This window comes from Epinephelus moara, chromosome 14, assembly GCF_006386435.1.
Source record: "Epinephelus moara isolate mb chromosome 14, YSFRI_EMoa_1.0, whole genome shotgun sequence".
Taxonomy (NCBI): Eukaryota; Metazoa; Chordata; class Actinopteri; order Perciformes; family Serranidae; genus Epinephelus; species Epinephelus moara.
Window position 1 is genome coordinate 4,418,002 of NC_065519.1, and position 24,502 is coordinate 4,442,503.

The 24,502-nt window shown below is 41.0% G+C and overlaps 2 protein-coding genes across 4 annotated transcripts; one reads left to right on the forward strand and one right to left on the reverse strand.

Annotated features, from left to right (window-relative positions):
• Window positions 1-1,753: 1,753 nt before the first annotated feature.
• Window positions 1,754-12,869, reverse strand: g2e3 (G2/M-phase specific E3 ubiquitin protein ligase). Of its 2 annotated transcripts, none has more exons than XM_050062291.1 (17): window positions 12,735-12,869; window positions 11,480-11,554; window positions 11,146-11,243; window positions 10,688-10,789; window positions 10,468-10,592; window positions 9,803-9,971; window positions 9,334-9,440; window positions 9,057-9,173; window positions 8,451-8,575; window positions 8,126-8,219; window positions 7,678-7,848; window positions 7,401-7,555; window positions 6,729-6,913; window positions 6,467-6,639; window positions 5,933-5,972; window positions 5,684-5,855; window positions 1,754-5,551 (listed from the first exon to the last, which is right to left on the reverse strand). In XM_050062291.1, exons 2-17 carry the CDS (start codon window positions 11,535-11,537, stop codon window positions 5,259-5,261), a joined length of 2,184 nt encoding a protein of 727 aa, XP_049918248.1. In that variant the 5' UTR covers window positions 11,538-11,554; window positions 12,735-12,869; the 3' UTR covers window positions 1,754-5,258. The 2 variants fall into 2 exon arrangements, with proteins under 2 accessions (XP_049918248.1, XP_049918249.1); XM_050062292.1 differs by having other exon boundaries at window positions 12,740-12,849.
• A 985-nt stretch (window positions 12,870-13,854) lies between these two features.
• Window positions 13,855-24,059, forward strand: ccdc65 (coiled-coil domain containing 65). Of its 2 annotated transcripts, none has more exons than XM_050062302.1 (9): window positions 13,855-13,962; window positions 15,985-16,180; window positions 16,403-16,570; window positions 17,730-17,902; window positions 18,046-18,199; window positions 20,115-20,243; window positions 20,427-20,645; window positions 20,728-20,853; window positions 21,902-24,059. In XM_050062302.1, the coding sequence occupies exons 2-9, from the start codon at window positions 16,043-16,045 to the stop codon at window positions 22,178-22,180; spliced, it is 1,386 nt and encodes a 461-aa protein (XP_049918259.1). In that variant the 5' UTR covers window positions 13,855-13,962; window positions 15,985-16,042; the 3' UTR covers window positions 22,181-24,059. The 2 variants fall into 2 exon arrangements, with proteins under 2 accessions (XP_049918259.1, XP_049918260.1); XM_050062303.1 differs by lacking the exon at window positions 13,855-13,962 and adding an exon at window positions 15,099-15,141.
• Window positions 24,060-24,502: the final 443 nt, after the last annotated feature.

Sequence of the window (24,502 nt, forward strand, 5' to 3'; positions counted from 1 at the left end):
TACTGACATTAGAGGAGAATAAAAATAAATAAAAAATAAAAAAGAAAGAGAAATGGCTAAACACTTGTGATGCTGTAAATGTGTCAGCAGCAGTGGTGGAGGAAGTATTTAGATCCTTTACTGAAGTAAAAATATCAAAATCACATTGTAAAAATATTCTGGTACTAGAATGTCAGTGAAGTTAAACTATGTAAGTACAAGCAGGGAATGTTTTAAGTATTAAAGGTAAAAGTTAAATACACTTAAATAATTAAAATAACTAAAAGAAAAATTAGCATGAATTTGAGATGCTGAAACCATGAAATGTTTTTTAATGAAAAATAACTCAATCAAAATATTTGCCAATTTATTTTCTGATCAATCAAATAATCATTTCAGCTGCACTTTTATGTTTTCATATTGTTTGTGTGCAGAAATCTTAATTTGTAAAGCAACTAGTAACTAAAATTAATAGTGGAGTCAAATAATAGTAATTATAGAAGAATAATAGTAGTGGAGTAACAGTAAAATATTTCCTAATGAAGTGTACTGGAGTAGAGCTAGAGACTTGCATGAGATTAAAATACTCAAGCAAAGAAAACGTAAACTTTGGTACAGTACTTGAGTAAATGTACTTGGTTGCATTCCAGCACTGGTCAGCAGAGGGACGCAGTAACTGGGATTAATGGGCCAGGTATAGTCGAATTTCTTCAGCCCACAAATTTAATCCAATCCCTGGATCTTCAACAGGGGGTCCTCAGAGTTACTGCAGAGGGGCCGCTAAATTCTTGTTTGATAATTCAATTAGGTTTTAATTTAAGTTTGCTTTTTTTTTAAAAATATTAAAATATATCTGAAAATACAAATTATAATACAAACATTTAATTTACAGGACACAATGTAAATGGTAGGCTAATTGTTACCCATGAATCCTTGCGCAAATATGCAGCACCTGTCCACAGTGAGAACAAACATACTGGCCAAGTATCTGTTATTATTCCAGGTGTATAGACAATCTTGTGAGACACAACAGATTGTTTTATACCTTTTCGAGCGAGAGACTCTGACACTCCGTCCACCTGAGAGCTCATCAGAAGAGCAGAGGCTGAAGTTTATGCACCGAGTCATGCTACAACAGCTGCTGACTGAGCTGCTACAGGCGAGGACATATGAGAGAAGACCCAAAATATTCAGAGAATTTTCTCAAATTTGATGATGTTCATGCAATCTTTTTAAGTGCCTCAAACAAAGTTGTGTTTCCTCATGTAGGACAAACTATTTGTGGACTGTGAAAATGAGACGTTTTTATTTATCTTTGTAAAAGTGCTCTTGACCACTTGTAAAGTTTTCTGACCTAGAAGAGCAAAAATAAGAGAAACACTAACAAAATAAGGATGAATTGTGGATACGAGCAAAAGTGAGAAAATTTGTTTGTCTTTGGCTTCCTGCATGAGACTATATGTTAAACCTCACAACAGTATGTTGAGAAGTTAAACTTGGCTCTACCTTTACAGCTCTTTCAGGTTCTTTATATCATCTAATATCAATATAGAGACACATTTTAGTGTCCCGAGCTTCCAAACCACATCTCAGCAGCAGCTGATGGTCTGATCAAATCCATTAAAGTCCAGTATGAGCAAGTTAATGTCAGTCAGGAAGCAAAGGCAACATTTCTTTTCTTTTTTTTCTGACCCGGATGATAAAATTTCTATACCTGTGGCAGAGACAGAGCTGTGTTCAGTTACTTAACCTTTAAGAAATCAGGACAACAAAACAGTTTGTTTCTGTATTTATGATCCAAACAAAGACAAAGAAAAGTCATACTTGTAAAACATGCAAAAAAAAAAAAATGCAGCAAACACAACACTGATAGATCACAACAGAATTAAAGAGAGGGACAGAAAAATTAAAGTTCAACGTCAGAAATCCACCGACTGATACGAGACAATGACTGATATTAAAAGAATGAATCCAAATTACAACTGATCCTGTAGTTTTACAGTAAAGACTAAATGTGTGTGTAAATGTGTAACAGCAACAACATGTTTGCTCAGATTTTCCATTGCATCTCTTCATTTTTACTTTAAATCTCTTTTAATTTACCTGATAATTATGATATAATTACATGTTTTAATGGGATTTTAACAATCCTTACAATTACCCAAATAAAATCAGAAACATTCATTTATTTCTCTCTGAAAAGGTGCCTTATTATTTTTTATAACCATTTCAATTAAAGTGAAAATACAGGGGTGGCCTCTCTTTGGTATTTGGTTATTACCACTAACAGCTGAGGTGATAATCAATTAACAAGTTACTGAAAATAAATTTAGTTTTATGGTACAAACTGTGGGCTTCCTGTAGTTTTACCTTTAGTTGTTTTTATTTTTCAAACATAACCTTGGTTAAGTTGAGAAGTGATGTTTGGCCTTTACAGAGATCAGAAAACATTTGAACATCTTTAATAAGATGGGAAATCGGTCAAACGATGTATTTGTGCCAATCAGGAGGCAGCAGGTTTTGTTTCCGCCTGTGCAGCGCCCCCTCTTCACTCAGAGGCAGGGCACATCAAATGTCACGTTATGTGAAACCCTGATCGGCAAAGTCTGACAGATCACACGACATGAGAAGACAAACACTGACGTTATTACTCAGAATCTGATCAGCGCGAGCTTTTCACACGTCGTTTCCAGAAGAATTGAAAATAAAAAGACGACAACATGACAAACGAGCACAAACAGAAAATCTCATCAAGAACAAGCAGCATGTAATGCTTTAGAAGAAAGTATGTACAATAAAAATAAGACTGATTCAAAAGCAGCTCTAAAGGCAAAGTTATAAAAAAAAAATCAGCACCACCGTTTTTGAACTAGTAAACATGCAATTTACAAAACTTGATGTGACGATAATTTCATTATCACCACATCAGAGCTGGATGTTTAAGAAAAGAGCAGAAAAAATGTCAAAGTTTTAAAAAGGCAAATTTAATACTTCTGTGTTGTTACCTGCAGTTGAGTTTAAAGGAACAGTGTGTTAGATTTAGGGGGATTTAGTGGCATCTAGTGGTGAGGACTGCAGACTGCAACCAGCTGAAACTTCTCCTGGTTAGTCAGTGTTCATAGTTCAGGAAGTTTTAACCTGGAGCTGAATTATCCACAGAGGTCTCTTTCTCCCGAAAACTAACAGACCGTCTCATTTTAACCGGTAAGAACACTGAATAATGAAGTTTCCCATTAAAAATCAGTGTTTCTCTGTAGCTGCCTGTTGTGGAAAAACTTCTTATTATACTGGCTGATGCAAAAGGAATGTAGATTGGCGCACAATGGAAAATCAGTACAATTTTAAATTAATTGATCGAACAACCAGGCTTCGGTTTGTCCATTAAACCAATTGATAGCAGCAGCCGCTAACATTCAACACCAAGGAATTTAACAGTCCCAACAAACTCACACCGACACCAAAACAGCTCGACTCTGTCGTTAAACCCGTTAATAACCGTTGGGTAACGTTAGCTGTGTGGTGCCAATGGGAAAGCTGGATTTATACTTCTGCAGAGTCTACGCCGTAGCCTTACGTGCACATCCCTAGAAATGTAACTACATGTCGCAGTGACGCAGACCTCCTGTCTATTTTGTAAGCTCAAACCAAAGCTTTTATTTAGCCTTTTTTTATTTCACAGATAAGAAACAAATTGTGGAGACAATAAAGCCTCCACAAAAATAGTATTTTAAGTCTTTTGTGTGATTTATCCTGGCTTCATATGAGCAGAGGAAATCTCTGCTAGCTGCCAGGCTAATTTATACAATGTAAAATGCCATAGGCTTGTGCTAATAACGTTAGCATGTTGTATTTGAGGGGAAAATGTGTTTAGTTTAAGACAAGTGTTTGTCTGTGAATGCTGCGAGTTATAGTGAAGCTGATTTGTGTTTGAAACTGTCTCTATTAAGCCATGTTTAATGTGTTTAATGTGTGTTTGTGTGTTTAATACGTGTTTAATGTTTGTGTATTTAATGCGTGTTTAATGTGTGTTAAATGTGTGTTCAATGCGTGTTTAATGTTTGTGTTTAATGTGTGTTTGTGTGTTTAATGCGTGTTTAATGTGTTTGTGTGTTTAATGTGTGTTAAATTTGTGTTTAATGTTTGTTTAATGTGTGTTTGTGTGTTTAATACGTGTTTAATGTTTGTGTATTTAATGCGTGTTTAATGTGTGTTAAATGTGTGTTCAATGCGTGTTTAATGTTTGTGTTTAATGTGTGTTTGTGTGTTTAATGCGTGTTTAATGTGTTTGTGTGTTTAATGTGTGTTAAATGTGTGTTTAATGTTTGTGTTTAATGTTTGTTTAATGTGTGTTTGTGTGTTTAATGCGCGTTAAATGTGTTTAATGCGTGTTTAATATTTGTGTTTAATGTGTGTTTGTGTGTTTAATGCGTGTTAAATGTGTGTTTAATGTGTGTTTAATGTGTGTTTGTGTTTAATGCGTGTTTAATGTGTGTTTGTGTGTTTATTGTGTGTGCACTTCACAGAAACCTGTGTCGCCGACTAGTGTTTTGGAGGTGTAACTGCAGAGTGACACAGACACACCACTGCAGTATAAATGCTCATAATGGCGTAGGCTCTGCATAGAGCTGATGCACAAGTATAAATCAGCCTTCAGCCCTGACATTCTGTGTGTGTGTGTGCACGTGTGTGTGTGTGTGTGCAGGCAGACTCTCACCAGAGTCAGAGAGAGAGCGATAGCGGGGCAAAGAGACGCTGAGCGAAGCAAAACACTGCTCGCAGCTCTACATTAAAATAAGTTCATACCCATTTTAAATACTAAAATATATATGTATATAAAAGTCATGTTCAAATGTGGGAGGGGCGGCAGCTAGTATTCTATACTTTGAGCGAATACTGACGTCCAAACAAGCACTCACGCCCAACCTTAGAAGAATCATGGCAGTGCAACACGGCAGACTCGGTAGATGAGGACCTGCTCCTTATGTAGATATAAACGGCTCATTCTAAGGTAACAAAAACACAACAATCCTTATTTTCAGGTGATTATACACTAAAGAAAACATACTTATTATATTTCTGCCAATAAATCCCCCTGAATCCTTCACACTGGACCTTTAAAAGGGATGAGGTTTGCTTTGGCCGCTTTCAGCTTCATTAGTGAGTAAGATGAGAAAAGCTTTAAACTGTAAATGTGCTGCATGAGAACAGAAAGATTAACAGGCAGCCACAATCTCTAAAACACCTCTCCTCCTCCTCCTCCTCCTCCTCCTCCTCCTGCACTAACTCTCTGTGGGGAGGAGGTGCACATGGTGGCTGACAGCCTGCTCCATGGAGCTTTTGAAGGCCTGGTATGAGGAGGAAACAGGCAGGAGGAGGTGTCTGGAGCTGGGCACACACTGAGGAAAGAGCCCCTCGTCCCTCCTTGTTCTGACTCCCTCCCTCTCTTCTTCTCTCTCCTCTACAGGGTGGAGGAAGGAGATGGAGGGAGAAGGGAGAAGGCCGGCTGCAGGGAGCTCCTCAGCTCCTGTGGCAAAATGAAGAAGGTCCTGCAGGGAGATGGAGCTCCTCCCAACTGCGGAGAGGAGAGGAGAGGAGAGGAGAGGAGAGGAGAGGAGAGGAGAGGAGAGGAGAGGAGAGAAATTCAGCACAGGGTCTTGTGGTCAAGAATGGGCCTATCTAGAGCCAGTGTTTGGTTTGGCCGTACCTTCACACTCCCGCAGGAAGTGTCTCCAGAAGCTGATGACGGGTGTCTCTCTGCTCAGTCTCTCCTCCTGCTGAGAGAAGTTCACGGTGAAGATCTGACCGACCGTCTGAGCCGTGAGCCGATCCGCCGCCTCACAGAAAACACCGCAGAACAACGACGGGAAGAGCTGAACCTGGATCAGATCAAAGGTTTGTCATTCTGATGAACCTTCGAACAAACACTGTGTTAATACAAGCAAACTGAAATTACCTGATCGAAGACGCCCAGAGTCTGCAGGCCCTCCCGAAACCTGCAGGACAAACACAGATATTACAGCGAGTGGAGAGAATACTGACCCTCTGTGGCTTGTTTCATTTCTTTGAAGTCACTGTTTCAACATACGGTGTCGCAGACTTAACTTCTGGCAGATTAGTGGGATAAAAAGAGGAGAAATATGGAGATGGTCACTATAAATGATAATAAATTACAGCAAAACCCTAAAACGCACAGATAAAAGAGCCGGTAACATCTGAGATAATCGATACTACAGCCTTTAATAATGTAGCCAAGGCTCATGAGTTGCATCTGTAGCCCTTCAACAACACAAGCATCAGAAAAAGACTGATTTGTAATGAGGACAGGGTTGGAAATGACCTTTTTTTGTCCACCTGTCACTGGAGCTGCTCATCATCTGAGCTTCAGTCCATTAACTATACTGTGAATAACTCACACTGAACCTTCAGCATCACACCAGTGTCTGTTCTTTTATCTGCCTCCATAAAAACACCAAACGTCTCTCTCTACCTCTGCAGTGGCAGCTGCATCCTGGTGATCATAGTGAAGCTGACCAGATCCTCCACCAGAGCCTCTCTCTCCTCCAGGCTGCTGATTGGTCGGTTGCAGCCAGCCAGCTCCAGGTACTCCCAGCTCGCCGCCATCACTCCTCTCAGGTCGTCTAAAGACTGCGCCTCTGCGATCTGAAATCAGCCAGTCAATCACTCGACCTGCGATTATAAAGACATCTGTAATGACACATGAAGTTTACCAACAAAGTCGTCCCACTCACCCTGCTGACTCTGTGGGTGAAGTGCGTGTCGGGGGTCATGTGAGTGATGGCGAGCGGCCGGTTGGCTGGGTAGTTGAACAGACACTGGTAGAGAGCGCGAGAGAAGAAGCCGACAGGAGGGCCGCCGTGAGCCAGAGACAGAGCCAGCAGGCAGCCGACGTCAAAGTACAGGTCCTCTCTCAGAGCTGGAGACACACAGAGCTGAGTTACATGCAGGTTCATGTACACTAGGATGATAACAGGTGTGTGTGTGTGTGTGTGTGTGTGTGAAAGAGAGAGGACTCCTCTGTATCTCTGATTAAGATTTTATAGGAGCAGTGTGTAAGATTTAGGGGGATTTAGTGGCATCTAGTAATTGAGATTGCAAACTGCAACCAGCTGAAACTTCTCCTGGTTAGAATTCTGTCAGTGTTCATTGTTCAGGACGTTTTTACCGGGAGCTGGATCACCCACAGAAGTCTCTTCCTCTCCAAAACAAACGGTAAAATCAGTGAAAAAACTGTTTCACCTTAAAAAATCAATGTCTTTCTGACACTGCCCACGGACATACTTAGTGTAATATAATCCATCACTGCCAATAGATCCCCCTGAAGCAGACACACTGGAACTTTAAGGGACACACCTGATAAATAAATGACTGACATAAACAAAGAATAAAATAATGATTTGTACCCTGAGAGTCCAGCGCCATGTTTTTGGATCCATCTGGACCCTCAAACACTACACAGTCCTGGATCTGCTGCACCAGCAGCTTCAGGAAGTACTGCCTGGCTGTGTCACTGTCCTGGAGGCTGCTGGGAAATGTGGTCTGCTGGTCATCGTTAAACCTGGACGGTGACAACAAGAAGAGACAAATTACACTGTTTGTAGAAGTGCATATTTTGATCAGATGTTGATTTTACCGACAATTAAATGGAGAAAATAAAAGGTGATTTTATGATCCACTCACCTGACAGACAGAGTGTGTGTGGGGTCAAAGTCGGCCCTCCTCACCAGCTCTAAACCCGCAGACAGAGCCTGATCCCCGTCCACCTCCACCTGCACACTGTCGGGACGGAGCTGAGGGCGCAACGCCTGCAGGATCTCCTCAGGTGATTCAGATCTAACAGGTAACGACGGTCTAAAAGAGAGAGACAGAGGGGTTTCATGTGACTGTTTATCAAATGTAAAAGAGCATTCAGGCTATTCTGTATGTTTTAGTCCATGAACTTCTGATGAAACAGCTTGCAGAGCGCTGTGTGATCCCACATATTCAACGTGTCCTGTTGAAAACTGGGAGCTGAGGAGGGACGTGTCACGATAGAATAGAATGTAGTAGCCAACCTGACTTCACATGACTAGTGTTAATTGATCCAGGTGGAAGATGCAAAAAAAATGCATCAGACAGGTTTGTGTACCTCTTACAGCTGATGGAGGAGCGGATGGGTGACAGGTAGCGTTTGGACAGCAGACTCCTCCTCTGACCTCCCTGAGGAGACGCAACGAGGGAGGCTGGAGAAGACGAGCACATGGTTCACATTAACAAACAGCTGCAGCATAGTAACAACAACATCTGTAACAAAATGAACAATAACTGTAAATCCAGCGGGAAATAAACAGCCCCAAAATACACCAAATACAGTTCTTGAGCCGTTCCTTTTCCCACCACAGACAGAAAGTTACGTCATTCCTGCAGATCTTAATTAAAACCAAGACATGAGATGGTGCATCAGAGACTCAGACCTTTCCCGTCAGTAGCCTGCGTGCAGTCGTTGCAGGCCCAGTCCCTGGTGTCCACCTTCAGCCCCGAACATTTCCTGTGAGTCCCTCTGGAGCCACACAGCCGGCAGCGAATCACCTCAAACCAGCTGAAACAAACAACAACAGGGTCACAAACTGAGCGCTCTGCAGGTGGGACTGAGAGGAAACACAAAAATCAATTTATTGTGTCAGTCTGACTAAAACCGGACTTTTAAAATATACGCCAACATGTTAGTCTGACTAAAATCTACATCCAGAGCTGTGACTTTTTGGACAGACCAAATGTACAAATACAATGTAAAAAGGTGTCAGTTTCTTCCTGGTATTTCCAACATGAATCATCAGTTAATAAACCCATCCTATGCAGCCTGGCTGGTGTCCAGTAGTATCTGTGTAATATTTTATACCGGGTAAATTTGCTCTTGGATTCTCTGGACATATTTACCACTGTCAGACAGAATTTTTAACCACTGCTCTTCATCCAGAGTAATCTTGTTCAGTTATTTAATAAACTCCAGTTTGACATTGTACCTTGTGTCCATCTGTGTTAACGTTGTGGATGAAACAGTAACATAAGAACATAAATACCCGCTCTTGGCAGAGTGCATCCGTCCGTCGTTGCAGACGCAGTTGAGAGCATCACAGCGACTGTAAACCTCCAGCAGCTCTGAATAAGCGTTTGCCTCCAACTCCCATGAGGCATCTCTGCAGAGAAGAACAAACAGTGAATTAGAACACAGACTTTTCTTTCATTCTACCCACAATCCCCTGTCCTCTGTGGTTCCTGTTGAGTTCAGGTCTGGTGAGAACACGCTGGCTGTGAACGCATCCTAAACGCCTTGTCATGTGCTAATGATCATGTTACCTCTCTGGGATGTAGATTCCCATCCTCAGCATCTCCTCCTGGAAGCTCTCCTTGTTGTTACAGAGAGTACATCTGAAGAAGAAGAGGCCAGCGTTGTGGGCCTGATGCTGACACATACACACACACACAAACACAGACAGGTAAATGTGGAGCACACCTGGAAATATGATACTAAATAAATCAGGATGCTGTTGATGCTGGTGGAGGTTTAAATGGTCAGTTCGTCCAAATCCAAAAATTATATTTTACCATTTAAAGCTGAGGTAGGCAGTTTAATTTTGGAGTGTTTTTTAATCCAACTGTTTAATTATTTGATCACAACAAAGTATGACTATACACACGACTCGATGCTGCAGCGTGACGTGGAAAACATGATTTTTTCTGTGTGTATTTTGGGTTAACAGATACTTTTCATTTGCAACGTCGTCAAATGACTTCAATAAAATAGAAAAAAAGAGAGTGACAGTACCTGCACACAGTCCCTGTGGAACCAGCTGGCGTGGCAGGACGGACATTTGAGGACGGAGTAGCTGAGGACGGGATCGATGGAGTCCAAACAGATGGAGCAGGACTGAGGCAGACTGAGGTCTGAACTCACACATAGAGACTGAGTGGGACTGTGATCCGGACAGTACGACCTGAACACAGACAGACAGACAGACCACATGAACCTTCTCTGAATGTCTTATACTCAGTGTCCAGTTTATTAGGTACAAACTGATAAACAATCAAAACATCGTTCCTGTAATAAATCCTCCGTCATGAAGGTGTTCACTGTGGAGGTTGTAGGTCGGGTTTGAACTGTGTTGTGAACACAGAGAGGTGTGTCTGTTTTTTAGTCCACCCTCACTGATATAAATGTGACAGTTACAGCAGTGAACAGCATCTCTTCTTTGTCTAATGTTACCCTGTCTTCCTCCTGCTGCATTTAGAGGCGTTAACGTGTGTGTGAAGTGACAACATGCCAGTGACGGTGCAGGAAACAGTGAATGAGTGAATAAAGGAGGTGAGAGTTCATCAGAGAAATGCTCTTTTCTCAAATACATGTTGAACTGGAGCACGCTACATGAGACACGATGAACCACGAGGCCTTATTAATAAAGTTACAGAGTTGAATGTGCAGTCGGCACTCACGGGAAGAGTCCAGTGAACTGAGAGACGAACTGGTTTTTCCTGGCGCAGGGAAAGTGAGCCACCTTCCTGCAGCTTCTGACGTAGCAGCCGACACACGCTCCCTTCCCCTTACAGAAGCTACACGTCTGAAACACACACAGTAAACATACGATAAACGCACAGCAAGCACACAAAATAAACACACAGTAAGGATAAAACATGATGTGTTTTAGTCTCTCACCAGTCGAGCCGACCGGCGGCACTCCTGTTTGATGTCGTCCACCAGGAAACCAAAGACGCCCTCGCCCTCTTCTCCACGCTGGTAAACTCCACAAGACGTCAGCTGAGACACAACACACACGGATGATGTCACACATCACAGTATGAAAATCAGACATCTGACAAGAAATCCATCCTCAGCACGAAACATGAAGCACATTAAAAAATATTTCAAAAATAACTTCAACCACTGCATCCATACACAGAGGTCCGTTAGTCAGTGAACTAATGAAACCAGTTCACCGATGGAGGCCTCATGGAAACAAATTTAAGATCCAAAAGAAGTACTTAAGGAAAAACTAGGGTTGCTCACAAGTAAAATAATTCTCCATGAGTCCTGCAGATCTCGAAGAACGCTGACAGCTTGATGATTCATGGGAAACTGTAATCTCTTTAAAACACACCAACACACAAACTTACCAAACAGAAGTAGTGGACAGAGAATTTGTGCTCCTTGAGAGTGACTTTCTCCCCAAACATGACCGGGTCATCATCGCTGAGCCTGCAGAGCGCACAGCCTGGACACACACACACACACACACACACACATATTTATAATCATGTCATTTATCAACAACCATATTGTCTACATCCGTAAAAACTTTCCCTAGCTGTATTTATTGGTACAAACACAGCAGGACTACTTGTCATATGCTGTAAATCCCTCTGAAACAAATTGTGATTTAGGCCTAAATAAATAAAACTGAACTGAATTATTAAACTGAACTTAAATATCAGGATGTAGATCACTCACACTCCTCCTTGTTGCTGCCGGCTCCTGCGACATGCGTCATCCTCGCTTTCTTCTTCATGTTGGTGTGATGCGACCCTGCAGGGACACAGGCAGACACCAGGGGGTCAGAGATCAAATCTACTGAGATTTATATATCTTATAGGGCTGCAACTAACGATTATTTTCATTGTCGACTAATCTGTCGATTATTTCTTCGATTAGTCGACTAATCATTTCATCGAAAAATGTGTTAAATTGTTGAAAAATGTCGGTCTGTCTCTCCCAAACCCCAAAATGATGTCATCTAATGTCTTGTTTCGTACTCACACCAAAGGGTTTTAGTTCACCATCATGGGAGAGTGTGTAAAGCTGCCAATATCTGAATGTAAGAAGCTGCAGTAAGAGTATTTTGGGTACTTTATAGTACTTTTCTATGAAAAATGACTCAAACAGATTAGTCGACTACCAAAATAGTCACCGATTAGTTGACTAATCGTTGCAGCCCTAATATCTTATATAGCTTTATGTATCTTTTATATATCTATATACATACATATCATGAAGTAAAAATTTGACATGTAGACACAAAATTTTAAGGCTGCAACTACTTTTTATTTCTATCGAATAAACTGTTGATTATTGTCTTGATTAATCACTTAATCATTGGTCTATAAAATGTCAAACAATGGTGAAAAATGTCCAAGGCCATGTCTTAAAATGTACTTTTTGGTCAAGAAGTCAAAACCAATCAATATTCAGATTAATATCATAGAAGCAGAGTAAATAAATACAATAAACCAGCAATGACTGACATTTAAACGCCGAAACAAAAGGACTGGGCACTTTTCTTTTTTAGAAATATTCTGAGAAGGATTCATCGATTATCAGAACAGTTTACTGAAGCAACTGGACCGTAGTTAATTACTATAAATGTTTTAAAAACTAAGAGCTGCGATACTCTCACTAAACTAAGCTAGCAGTGTTGTGTGAATGAGCCGAGTGACGGTAAAAAAACGGTTACCGTCGAATATATCATCAAAACATCTTCAACAAGTCGCTAGCTAACACATATATTTCATAAATATATCTAATCGATGTATACAGAGTATTAAGATCTAGAAGGTGCAGACACACATTAGAGTAAAGTGATTTTTTTAAAGAGTCTCAAACAGGAAAGTGAGGTTCAAACGTTCCGACATGAAAATAAGACCCGGATTATCTTCAGCAGGTTTAAAGTCAAACATATAACATGACGAAATGTTCATAAGAGACATACTTTACATTCAGGGGTGACAAATGTCAGACTGCGGACATTTTCGTGTCGTTTTCGCGAGGATTTATTCCGGCTGTTTGTGTTTACTTCTGATTAGCCGTAGAAATTTAAATTTCCCTCTTTCAAAACAAAAGGGCGTCACTTCCGCTTCCGCTTCTTCTTCTACGGGATTACTGCGCTTTGTATCCGGCACAGCTTCAGCGCCCCCTCTGTTAAAGGACCAGCAGTACAAGTGTCTTACACAGCAGGTATCATCAGCTCAGTGAAGTCTGAAACCCTTTTTAGATAGGAGTTGTGCAGATTTCGCTTTTTCCATATTTCCTGTAGTGACGTTACACACAGAGTAAAAAGGAAAAATGATGGTGTGAAGGCCGTATCCATTTAATTTATATGCTAAACTGTGCAATAGCTATACTCCCATCAGCCATTCAGTCTGTCTCAAGTATATTCTGCTTCTTTATGCTGCTTATCCATTATATTGCTTTATGTTTTTAAACAGTTTACTTATTAAACTGATCTGTGCGTTTCTTTTTACCAATACGGACTTATACATTGCTTTGTTTTAGTTCTCTACTGGTGCTTTGCCCTCTCCCTCTGCAGCTGGAATGCTGCAAATCTCCCCACTGTGGGAGGAATAAAGCATTATTTTTATTCAATTCAATTATATTTATAAAGCCCAACATCACAAATCACAATTTGCCTCAGAGGGCTTTACAGCATGTCCTTTGGTCCCTCACAGCGGATCAGGAAAAAATGGTAGAAACCTCAGGAAGAGCAAGTGAGATGTCACGTGTCCAGAGCAGATCAACATAAATTCATTCATTCATTCATTCATCTTCTAACCGCTTCATCCTCTTGAGGGTCGCGGGGGGGGGGGGCTGGAGCCTATCCCAGCTGACATCGGGCGAGAGGCAGGGTACACCCTGGACAGGTTGCCAGACTATCGCAGGGCTTCAACATAAATTATCATTATAAATATATAAATCATCTTATAATGTGTTTCTTTTGCACCTTGTCTTGATGCTTTCGATGTCTCTTCACAGCACTTTGAACTGCCTTGTTGCTGAAATGTGCTTTATAATAAACTTCAGTGATCTTGAGTCAGTTTGGACAAACATGGCGGACACGCTCCACATCCGTTGCTATGGAGACGGGATACAAACACACACCGGCGACTGCTGCAGCCTGAACAGCTCCGACATCTGTCAAGATATTTTCTCACTCCCCACAGGTGGGTTTGACTTATTTTACTTTACACACAGAGCCGTCAAAGTCCCGACTGACGTCACACGTTTTAGGGGGTTATTTTAACAGTAAATGTTATTATTATTTTAAGTCTATTCACAACACTGTTAAAGCTCGTAGCACGTTGCCAGTTCTGAGTAATATCTTTTTTATATATATTCATCTTTTTATCTCTTTTTTCAGTGGTCAAGCAGCACATTCAACACAGTCAGGTTCATTTTAACAAAACCCACGGTCTGTTCTGACAGGGCTAACTGTTAGCATCACACGGCTAACATTAGCTAACGGTTAATAACGGGTTTAAGGACAGAATCGGTGTCGGTGTGAGCATAGATATCATATACATCATTATATATATCTATGGGTGGGAGTTTGTTGGGACCGTTTGGGTGTTGGACATTAGCCGCTGCTACTGTGTTAGCTCGTGCTAACCCGTTAACAAGGCTATTCAAGTGAAGGCTGAGACACAGGGTCAAACATGGGGGGATTGCACATGCGCAGTAAAATCTGGTCTGCACTTCCTTAAAGGCTCAGTAGATGGCGTGAGACCGCGGAATAAAGGGGATGTGCATGCATGTCATTTTCACAGCTTATTACTGGACTGTCACTGGTGGCCTGCGTTGTGGGTGAGAATGACAGAGATGCAATTTCGACAACTTCAGGCAGCCGCCATCCAAAAGTCCAAGCAGACCGCACCAAGCGCACTCCTTGATCGCCTGAGCGGATTCTGCGCTTTTTATCTAGTGCCCCTGCTGTCACCCTCCAGCATCGCAGCTCAAGTNATCTAGTGCCCCTGCTGTCACCCTCCAGCATTGCGCATGTGCAATCCCCCCATGTTTGACCCCGTGTCTCAGCCTTCTCTTGAATAGCCTTGCCCGTTAACCTGTAGAAAAGTGGCTCCTGAGACGGTCCTCTGGCGCGCTCGAGCTAAAAACGTTAGCAAACTTTAGCTCACCAGTGAAGAAGGAAAGCGGCCCCCTCAGAGTTGGTGCCGAAGTTCAACAGGTGTTTCCACCATCACTCAGACATTTTACGTTTTTTTTTCCACGTTAACTGGCAACTAGTCTAATTGATGACGACACCGAGATACCACATGACACCATGAGTCGTTATACTATTGGCTCACAGGCTTTGTTAGCATCAGAAACCGAACGTCAGTTAAAACGTAAGTTACAGAAATCATTTTCGATACGACAAAAGTTTTTTTTTTTTTAATTAATTAATATACAGATACAACACTTATATATATATATATATATATATATATACGTGTAACACAAACAGAACTGTGTAGTACAGTTATTTAGAGTAAGTGCTACAGAAAATATATTCTGCCGCAGTACGAAAATCACAGGTGAGACTGACGCCATTAATGATGGCTCAGTTCCATTTAGTGTGCCAGCTACTACTCCAGCCAGCATGCACAATACCAGGTCCTCCCCTAATTGGAATGCAGCCACCGTTAATGTTATTAAATACAATACTGTGACAAGTTAAAATGTCAGCCACGAAAAAGGCCCATTACTGTAAGAATTAATCTGATTATACACAACAACTTTTACAGGTTTTCTATGACTATGTGAAGCCTGTATTAAGGCGGTGTAACCTCCACTGTCTGTAGAAATACTGCGTTACAAGTTAAAATCCTGTATTCAGAAGTAGTCATTCTTACTTAAGTAAAAGTACACAAGTTTTGGCATCAGAATATACTTCAAGTACAAAATGTAAAACATGCAGAATCTTGAGCCTGATATTATTTTATTGGGGTGTAGTTACTGATGCATTAATGTGTTTATCACTTTAGTGTTGCAGCTTATTTTAATGATTCACACAGCAGAGTAGTTTAATCTATAATAATTTCCTTCTGAGATGTGGTGCAGTAGAAGTATATGGTAGGAAAAAAACACAGTTAAAGATTAGTTATGAATAATGAAATGACTGTTCTCAGTTTAAGAGCTTTTTTAAAGTATTAACTTTATAATCTGAAATGAAACTGTGATTTCTGCAGTCGGATATCAAAGAAAGCAGCAGAGTGAGGAAGAGGAGGAAGAGGAGGAGGGATCATCATGAAGAGAGCCAAGAAAGGTGGAGGTAAAGGTGGAGGGAAGACGGAGGAGGAGCGGCTGTTGTTGCTGCAGCAGAGAGCTCAGGCTGAGGAGGAGATGACGAGGAAGAAGGAGGAGATCCTCACACTGTTCCTGAAGGTCCGTCTCACTTATATTCTCCTTCAGCTCTTCCTTAAAGTAAACTTTACATTTTTAAACAGGATTAATGTAACTGTGATGGATAAAATTCTGACCTTTCAAATTTCTTCAGTTCTCTGTAGTCCAAGAAAATGTTCACCCAAAAAGAGAAATAGATGTGTATGTATGTTGTATGTGTGACTGAGCACTGAACACGTTGATGTGTCGTCTGTGTGAAATCAGGACAAGCTGCAGAAGGAGGAGAGGAACACGGCCGTGAACCTGCTGAAGATCTGTGAAAGCTGGAGGTCGATCCTCCGTCAGAGCCGAGCCGCCGAGGGGCACAGAGACTCTGTGGTGCACAGCCAGACGCATGAGAGGCGGCTGGACCTGGTGGTCAGCGTTGTCGAGGTGAACCCACCTGCTCCACATCCTGTTTTGTTTTGTTTTAAACAGAACTTATTTTCTTAATTTGTCCAAAACCCAAAGCAAAACATCAACGTGACATTTGCTGTGTGAATAAAAAAATCAGGTAAACAATAGCAGCACAAGACAGGTGACAGCTACATAAAAAAACAAAAAGCAGGAGTACAAATGAGCGCGTTACAAACAGTAACCGACAATCTTGCATCGTAAACCTCGAAGGTTAAAGGTCCAGTGTGTAGAACATAGTGACCTCTAGTGGTGAGGTTGCAAAACTGAAACTTCTCCTGTGCGCAAAGCGTGTTGAAGAACTATGGTGGCCAACGCAAAAACACAAATGTCCCTATCTAGAGTCAGTGTTTGGTTTGTCCTCTCTGGGCTACTGTAGAAACAACATGGCGGACTCCTTGGAAGAGGACTCGCTCACTCTGTATATATATACAGCTCATTCTAAGGTAACAAAACCACAGTTCTTAATTTGAAATCATACACACTGGACCTTTAACGTAAATTCCTAAGGTAAAAAATTAAGCAAAATTCTTATTTTATAAGTAAAAAATTAATCAAATCCCTTAATTACAAAATTAGGTAAAATTCTAATGAAACAAGAAAAATCCTTTGTTATAAAAAAATAAGTAAAATCCTTTGGAACAAAATTAAATAAATTACTTTAATACAGAATTAATGATCAAATTCTTGATTACAAAATAAGCAAAATATTTTCATAACAAAATAATGTAAAATGTTTATGAAATTAAAAAAAAATCCTAGAGTACAAAATTAAGTAAAATTATCATATATGCAAGTAAGAAAAAGCAAACGTAGTTGTGAATATTAAATTCCATTTCTGCCAATATATCCTCCTACATCCTACACACTGGACATTTACGTAAATTCCTGAGGTGAGAATTAAGTGAAATTCTGATTCTATAAGAACATTTTAAAACTACAAAATTAAGTAAAATTCCTATGAATTAAGGAAAATCCTTGTTTATAAAAAAATATGCAAATACTTGAGCACAAAATTAAATAAAATATTTTAGTACAAATTAATGATTATATTTCATAATCCAAAAATAGGTGCTCCTAAATCCTGTTTCTGCACTCCTGTGGATGCTCAGGATGTCACTTCCTGTTTGTGTTGCAGAATCTGGAGCACGACCTTCAGCAGGCGGAGCGTCAGTTGGCTCAGGCGCGGCGTGTTCACCAGCAGCACCAGGAGCGTCTGGTGGCTCAGCACCACAAACAGCAGGAGTGTTTTGTGCAGCAGCAGTGGGACGACTGCCTGCAGCACCTGAGCTCCATGTTCAGCTCGGAGAGGTCAGTGAGGATCCACAGCGCCCCCCTCTGAGCGTGGAGAGCAGACACTTGGGTTCAGTTTGAGATGCTCAAGTGGAGATTTTAGCTTTCAGAAACCGTCCTCTGCTGCAGTTTGTTCTGTAACGTCTGTGGTTGTTTTTCAGGGAGCAGAAATTGTCTCTCTCTCAGCAGCTGGGAGATAAACAGGAGCATGTGAAAACCACTGTGAGGCAGCAGCACCAAACTGAGATGAATGAAATCCTCAAACTGTTGGCTGAAAACACCCCAGCTGACAAGAGGACAGCTCTTGAAGAGGAGGTACCTCACACAACCAGCTCTCTTTAACCTTTTTCAGTCAGAGACACACTAATGTTCAAAACTTCATAATCTGCTGCCTCAGAGTCTGATGTGCTCCAGTCAAACGTGAGAGAGAGAGGACTCAACTATGTGTCTGAACGGTCTCTGATGCTTTCAGGTTGTAGAAAGGTACAAACAGATGTTACTTAGTATGAAGGGTTTGTTTTGTATATGAGAAAACGATGTACGATGGTTCAACCTGACTGACAACGTAAAGACTCAAAGATCCCGCTGAGCAACAGCTGAATATGAAGAGAAGAAATCAAGTTTGAAGTTCAAAGTTACTTATTGGTCAAGTGAACAACAATTTTAAGAGCATCCACTGCCACTGAAATACTCGGGTCTCATACTCCCTCTCACATTGATTTAAATATGTACAAAAAAATTAAAATAAATAAATAAAATTTAAAACAACAATAAAATAATATAATAAATAACCATAAAACATTTAAAAAATTAAAAAATAAAAATGATAAAATAATATAATAGATAAAAAAATAGAATAAAGATCGAACACTTATTCTTGAGAATTGGGACAAAACATGTCCTGCCAAAAAAACAGGTGACACATTATTTTAAAAGTAAAATATTTTTATGAAATAAATATGATTTATAAATTATTTAATAATAATAATAATAATTTACTTTTTTCAACTTTCAAACTCGCCCTGAGCCAAAAAACATTCTCGTCCCAGACAAAAATTCACAACTTCAAACAATTAAAAAATGTGTTAAAGCGTTCAGAATCTAAAACTAACAGTACAAACTGGTCGGTGTGAAAATGTACCATTATAATCATATTTGTTTTAAAGTACTGTTGTCCTGATACCAAGGCGTCAAAGCTTGACCTCCTCTCTGTAGGCCATCTCGTCACCTTCTGTGATCAGGCCGATGACGGTCATGTCGTCTAGGGTTGCAGTGATAAACCGTTTTCAAGGTATACCATGATTTTGACATTTGCTTATCTACAATATTGAGAACAAAATGCAACTGCACGTTGAATCTCCCTTTTATCTTAATTATTTTCAAGGGGAGACTTTATACACGAACTTCCATAAACACAATGGTTTCAAGTTTCAGTTATAGTAATAAAACGTTTGTTCAATCAAGAATAACCCTTCTGTTTTCATTCCTTTAAGGCTCATTCTGACTGATAATAATATAAATTCTGTGATATGGTGATACTGTGAAACCGCGATATGTTCTGAGACAGTTATTGCACCATGAAAATCTCATGCCGTTGCAATCCAAATGTCGTCAGAAAACCCAATGATGGGAGTACAGGAGAGGGCCAAGCACACAGCCCTGGGGGGCTCCGGTGTAACGAGTCAGGGTGGAGGAGGTGGCGGTGCCTATCCACACGGCCTGGGGTCTCCCAATCAGGAAGCTCAGACACCCACGTCTGTGAGCTTGATGACAAAACATCATAACACGATGCAACATCACAATCATTGGGAAAAGAAACTGGAAGCACAGCATCAAAATGTGCGCAGATTTAAACAGAACAGGTCCCAATAAAACCTCCAATAAGCTGGATTTAACTCAGCAAAGCTCTTCACAAGAGAAACAGATGGTTAGTCACTGTTGAAGTATCAGCTGAACACACTGTGGACTGACAAATCACAGTTTAAACCTCCTCAGTCTGACTGAAGAGAGATAACTCAATATTAAGAGACCATGAGACACTGTGGAGACATCTACTCACTTCATTCTTCTTTTCAAATGTCAATAAAACATCTGCTGCCTGAATTATACTGTTTTATCTCTGTTTCAAGAGTTATTACTGAAGTAAAGAAGAGAAACTTCAACATAACAGTGGTCTTTGGTGTGTCCTGATCTGAGTCTCTGATTCGTCTCCTGTCTCTTCTGTGGACAGGAAGCTGATATGATCCAGGAGAACACAGACAGGCCGGAGGAGGAGACCCCTCAGAACCAGGAAGCTGTGCAGCTCTGCAGCGTAGAAACAGAGAAGCTCGGAAGAAGTCAACAGAAGAAGAAGCTGAAGGTCAGTGAAGACAACGTTTCTCTTGCATCACGAAACAGAAAACTTTAGACAGTAAATTAGACAAATTAAAGACAGATGAGTTTCCTGTCCCTCGTATCCTGATCTCTCCGATCAGATGACATGTTGGATTAAAGTTTTAGGTCCAGAACAGATGATACAGCATCAGTCTCCTTCCTCTTTCAGGAAGACGTCGTCCGTCCGAGGGCGAGGCTGAACTCCAGTATGAGAGAAAACGAGTTGGTGGAACAAGATCTGACAGCCGACATCCAGCAGGTAAACAGGTGGACTCATGAGCTCCGGGATCAGCTGACTGAGGCTCGGGCAGCGGCCAGGAAACAGCTGACTGAGCTGACCATCCAGAGCAACGAGGCTGCCAAGAAACTGCAGGCGGTCCTCGCCAAGGTGACACAAGGTCTCACGTCCTGTTTGTCCACAGCCAAGTCCTCTCTGTTCTCATTCATGTTTTCACTCTGCGCTGATCCAGGGTGGGAAGGTTTCACGAGTCATCGCGATGTGTCACAAGCTGGAGAAGAACGTCTTAGTATCATTACCACCTCCAGAGGAAGTGAGACAGGAGAGAAGTGGACTTGCGATAGACAAACCTGTGCAGGTAGGATGTGATTCATGTGGACGTGCACCAAATATAAAGAACGGAGAGGGAGATTAACAGTGTGAAATTCCCGCCTTGGAGAAGCAGTGTAAAAGGGGCTAGTGACAGCTAGCTGCGTGTTGTTGGTTCCACTGTCCTGATCTGAGTGACGTTAATGTGAGAGGTATAAGGTGCGATCGCAGATTTGGGGGACAGAGTTGGAGGTAGTAACACCCCCAAATCAACATCTGAATAAAAGGGACAGCCAGCAGGTCTTTATCTGGACACATTTTCCTCACAAATACAACATGCTAACGTTTTTAGCACAAGCCTATGGCATTTTACATTGTATAAATTAGCATAGTGGCTAGCAGACTTTTCCTCTACTCATATGAAGCCAGGGACAACAGCAACATTTAACAAAGGTAACATTACAATATTCAGCTCCATTACAGCTCACAAGGTTCACTGACAAAACAACTGTCTTATACTAAACACGTTTTCCAAACAAATATAACATGCTAACGTTATTAGCACAAGCCTATGGCATTTTACATTGTATAAATTAGCCTAGCAGCTAGCAGAGATTTCCTCTGCTCATATGATAAATCACAGTAATTACATTTCTTCATTTCTGGTTACATTTCTGGGGGGTGCACGTCAGGCTACAGTGCAGGCTCTGTGTCGACGTAGGTATGGCGTCCATTCGATGCAGAAGTATAAATCCCGCTTTATGTGTACAATGCGTGTTTTTACTGGTTTAAATCACCTGGTGTGTTTGTTTTAAAGAGGAAGAGACCTCTGTGGATAATTCAGCTCCTGGTAAAAACCTCCTGAACAATAAACACTGAAAATGTAAAAAGAAAATATAACCGAAGTCAAGTTTCAGCTGGTTGCAATGTGCAGTCCTCACCACTAGATGCCACTAAATCTACACGCTGCTCCTTTAAAGTGGCTGAAACACAAGTTTTTATAGTAACAAAGTGTAACATGATGATGTGAGTGTGTGTAAGAGGAAACAAAGTGGTGACCAGTAAACCGTTGCCTTCACTCACCTGTGTGTCTGCAGGAGATATCAGAGCTGCAGCAGGTGATGAGGAGCATCAACACGTCAGTGCTGCAGCGAGAAGCTCAGAGGAAACAGAAACGCGACCTGATCCAAGAGAACCAGCAGCTGAGGATTCTGCTGCGTCAGCACCTGGACGCCATGACGGTCAGCGACAGCGACATCGACACACCCCACGCTCTGCTCAACGTGTACAGGGCCCCAGCCACAACGGCTCCCCAGGTCACCGACAGACGCCACAACGTCATCGAGGCTGTTTACGTCGTACAGCACTCACTGTGACAGTGTTACTGCAGAGCTGAGACGAGACTGGATCAGAAGCAGCTGCTGTGATTCAACAAAATATAAACTGTGTCTGAAAACACTATATGACCAGAAACAAATAATTTTGTTTCAATAATTGTGTTTTCTTTTGTCTGAAACAAGTCATTGGGTCTCATTAATGAAACGTGAGCAAAATTAATCTGTATGTAAACTACGTGTCTTGCAACATTCATGAATGTTAGTAGCTCCGATATTTTCGTAGGTACTACTGAAATCTACACCTGCTTCTGACTGCTCGTAGTGCGTCTGTAAATAAGATATCAAACATAAATTTTGCTGTGCTGTGTTCCGTTCACAATACACAGATGACTTTGAAACACACGAGTTAAACATGACAAAAGATCAAAAATATGACACATTTAGATATATCAGTTGGCATTTAGCAGATTTAATCTTCAGATTAAGGTTCGCAAAAATGTGAATGAGTTATTTAAATAGATTAAAAATGTGTTTTCTACTTTTTTGACATCCTGTTCCCACGTGATTCACTCAGGAGAGAAGTCCACAAATGTATCTTCTGTTAGAGTGGTGAGACTGTGAGAGCCACGTTACTGACCAAACACTGAGCTGTCAGTGATGGCTGTTAAAATATACAGCGATTTATCACTTCATATAACACGTACATCACTGTGCCGCCTGAGTTTGATACTGAGTGCTCCAGTGGAGGCATGTGACTGTGGCTGAGAAGAGCCTCCTGTAGCTTGTGTTGAGTTTAAGATATTACAATACCAGTACCCTTAAAGTGATCCTGATACTAACAGAGTATCTGATATGTTTTCTCTACTTCCATACACATCATGTGAATGGAGGCAGTCAGTTGTGTAAAATGCCACCAGGCCCATGTTTGGTCCCCCCTCTGTTGGGGTACCTAGCACACAGATCTGGTACTAAAAGGTGGAGCTGTGAACACTGCAGTCTGATTGGTCAGTAGAGGACGGTCACTCTGCTCAGGGCTGAGCTGTGTCTGGTTTTGAGGCTCATGTAACCACTGTTCATACTGTGGAGAGTTTTATTAGTAAACTGTAACTATAAAATGAAAGGATGTTTTGCTGCCTCTCACAGCAGCTGGAGTCTGAGAAAAAATAACTTCATTCACTGGGCCGACTGCCGGCAACTTTTAAGGTGGAACGTTAACTTGTAATGTTACTCAATGCATGAGTTGATGACGTGAATCCATCAGCACACCTTAAATTTCACTGTGACAACTTTGACCATCACTTTAGTTTTTATATGACACACACTTTTAGTAATGACTTTAAAAATATAGATTAATTTGGAGCGGATTATGTGAAGGTCATATATTCTAATCCTCACTTCCTGTGGGCTACAGCAACACTAAACCCCTGAGCTTGCCTGAGAAGGACTAAATGCACAAAGCTGCTATTTTTAAATATCCCATGGAGAGAGACTCTCACTGCAGCCTGTTCTATTTTGTTCTGAAAATGTGGGCGTGCAGCCTCGTTCTGTGGACGATAAACCAGGTGCAGACTTCCATCTGTGTCACCGCTGATGAGGAAATACAGCGAGTGCTGGACGGAGCAGTGAGTGAAACCCCGCCCACATTTAAGAGGACTGTCTGAACAGACCGAGGGTCTAGGTACCATGTCTGAAGGCTTACTGCTGGTACTGAAAGGGTTTGACAGAACCAGGGTTATACTTTAAGTTACATTGTGTAAAAACAGGAACAAATTTTTCACTTTTCCAAGACTTTTAAAGGACCCAAAAAAATGTAAGCGAGTGGGCGTACATGAGGAGAGTGACGGATTGAGGGGGGTGAAATTGAGGAAATGTCTGTGATGGTAAATTAAATGTCGCACATGGATGCATATTAAAGCAACATTACGTCAGCTACAGAAAACAAATTTGCTTTTATGTTAAATTTCATGGAAGATTATCCACTAAAGATTACTGTAACTATTTCATTACACACAACAAAATTCCATGACTTTTTCAGGCCTGGAAAATGTGATTATGAAATGAGTTTTCTGGGGTTTCCATGACTGTGGGAACACTGTATTTTGATTTTTCTGACTGGCTTTTGATTTCTAAATTTAAAAAATGAACCATATTTTACTAATGTGTCAAACTTTGCCTCAACTTTTCCTTTGGGGGTCCATTTCCTGAGGCGTTTCACGCAGCAATGAAGGTTTCCATAGAAACCACATGTCGGTGTGTTCACACAGAATGATGAGCGGAGCAGCAGCGTCTGTACAGGTACACCATTTAATAGTTATTATAGACATTTTATATACATTTCAACAGTTGTATTCTGCTATGTGG

Bases quoted from the DNA above. Each gene is read 5' to 3' on its own strand.
- ccdc65 (XM_050062302.1), top strand. From the start codon at position 16,043: ATGAAGAGAGCCAAGAAAGGTGGAGGTAAAGGTGGAGGGAAGACGGAG. The intron at 16,571-17,729 runs GTGAACCCACCT...TTTGTGTTGCAG, and splicing joins TGGTGGTCAGCGTTGTCGAG to AATCTGGAGCACGACCTTCA. The intron at 20,244-20,426 runs GTCAGTGAAGAC...TTCCTCTTTCAG, and splicing joins AACAGAAGAAGAAGCTGAAG to GAAGACGTCGTCCGTCCGAG.
- g2e3 (XM_050062291.1), bottom strand. From the start codon at position 11,537: ATGAAGAAGAAAGCGAGGATGACGCATGTCGCAGGAGCCGGCAGCAAC. The intron at 9,441-9,802 runs GTACTGTCACTC...TGTATGTGTCAG, and splicing joins TCCACAGGGACTGTGTGCAG to CATCAGGCCCACAACGCTGG. The intron at 8,220-8,450 runs GTCTGAGTCTCT...CGTCTTCTCCAG, and splicing joins GCAGGCTACTGACGGGAAAG to CCTCCCTCGTTGCGTCTCCT.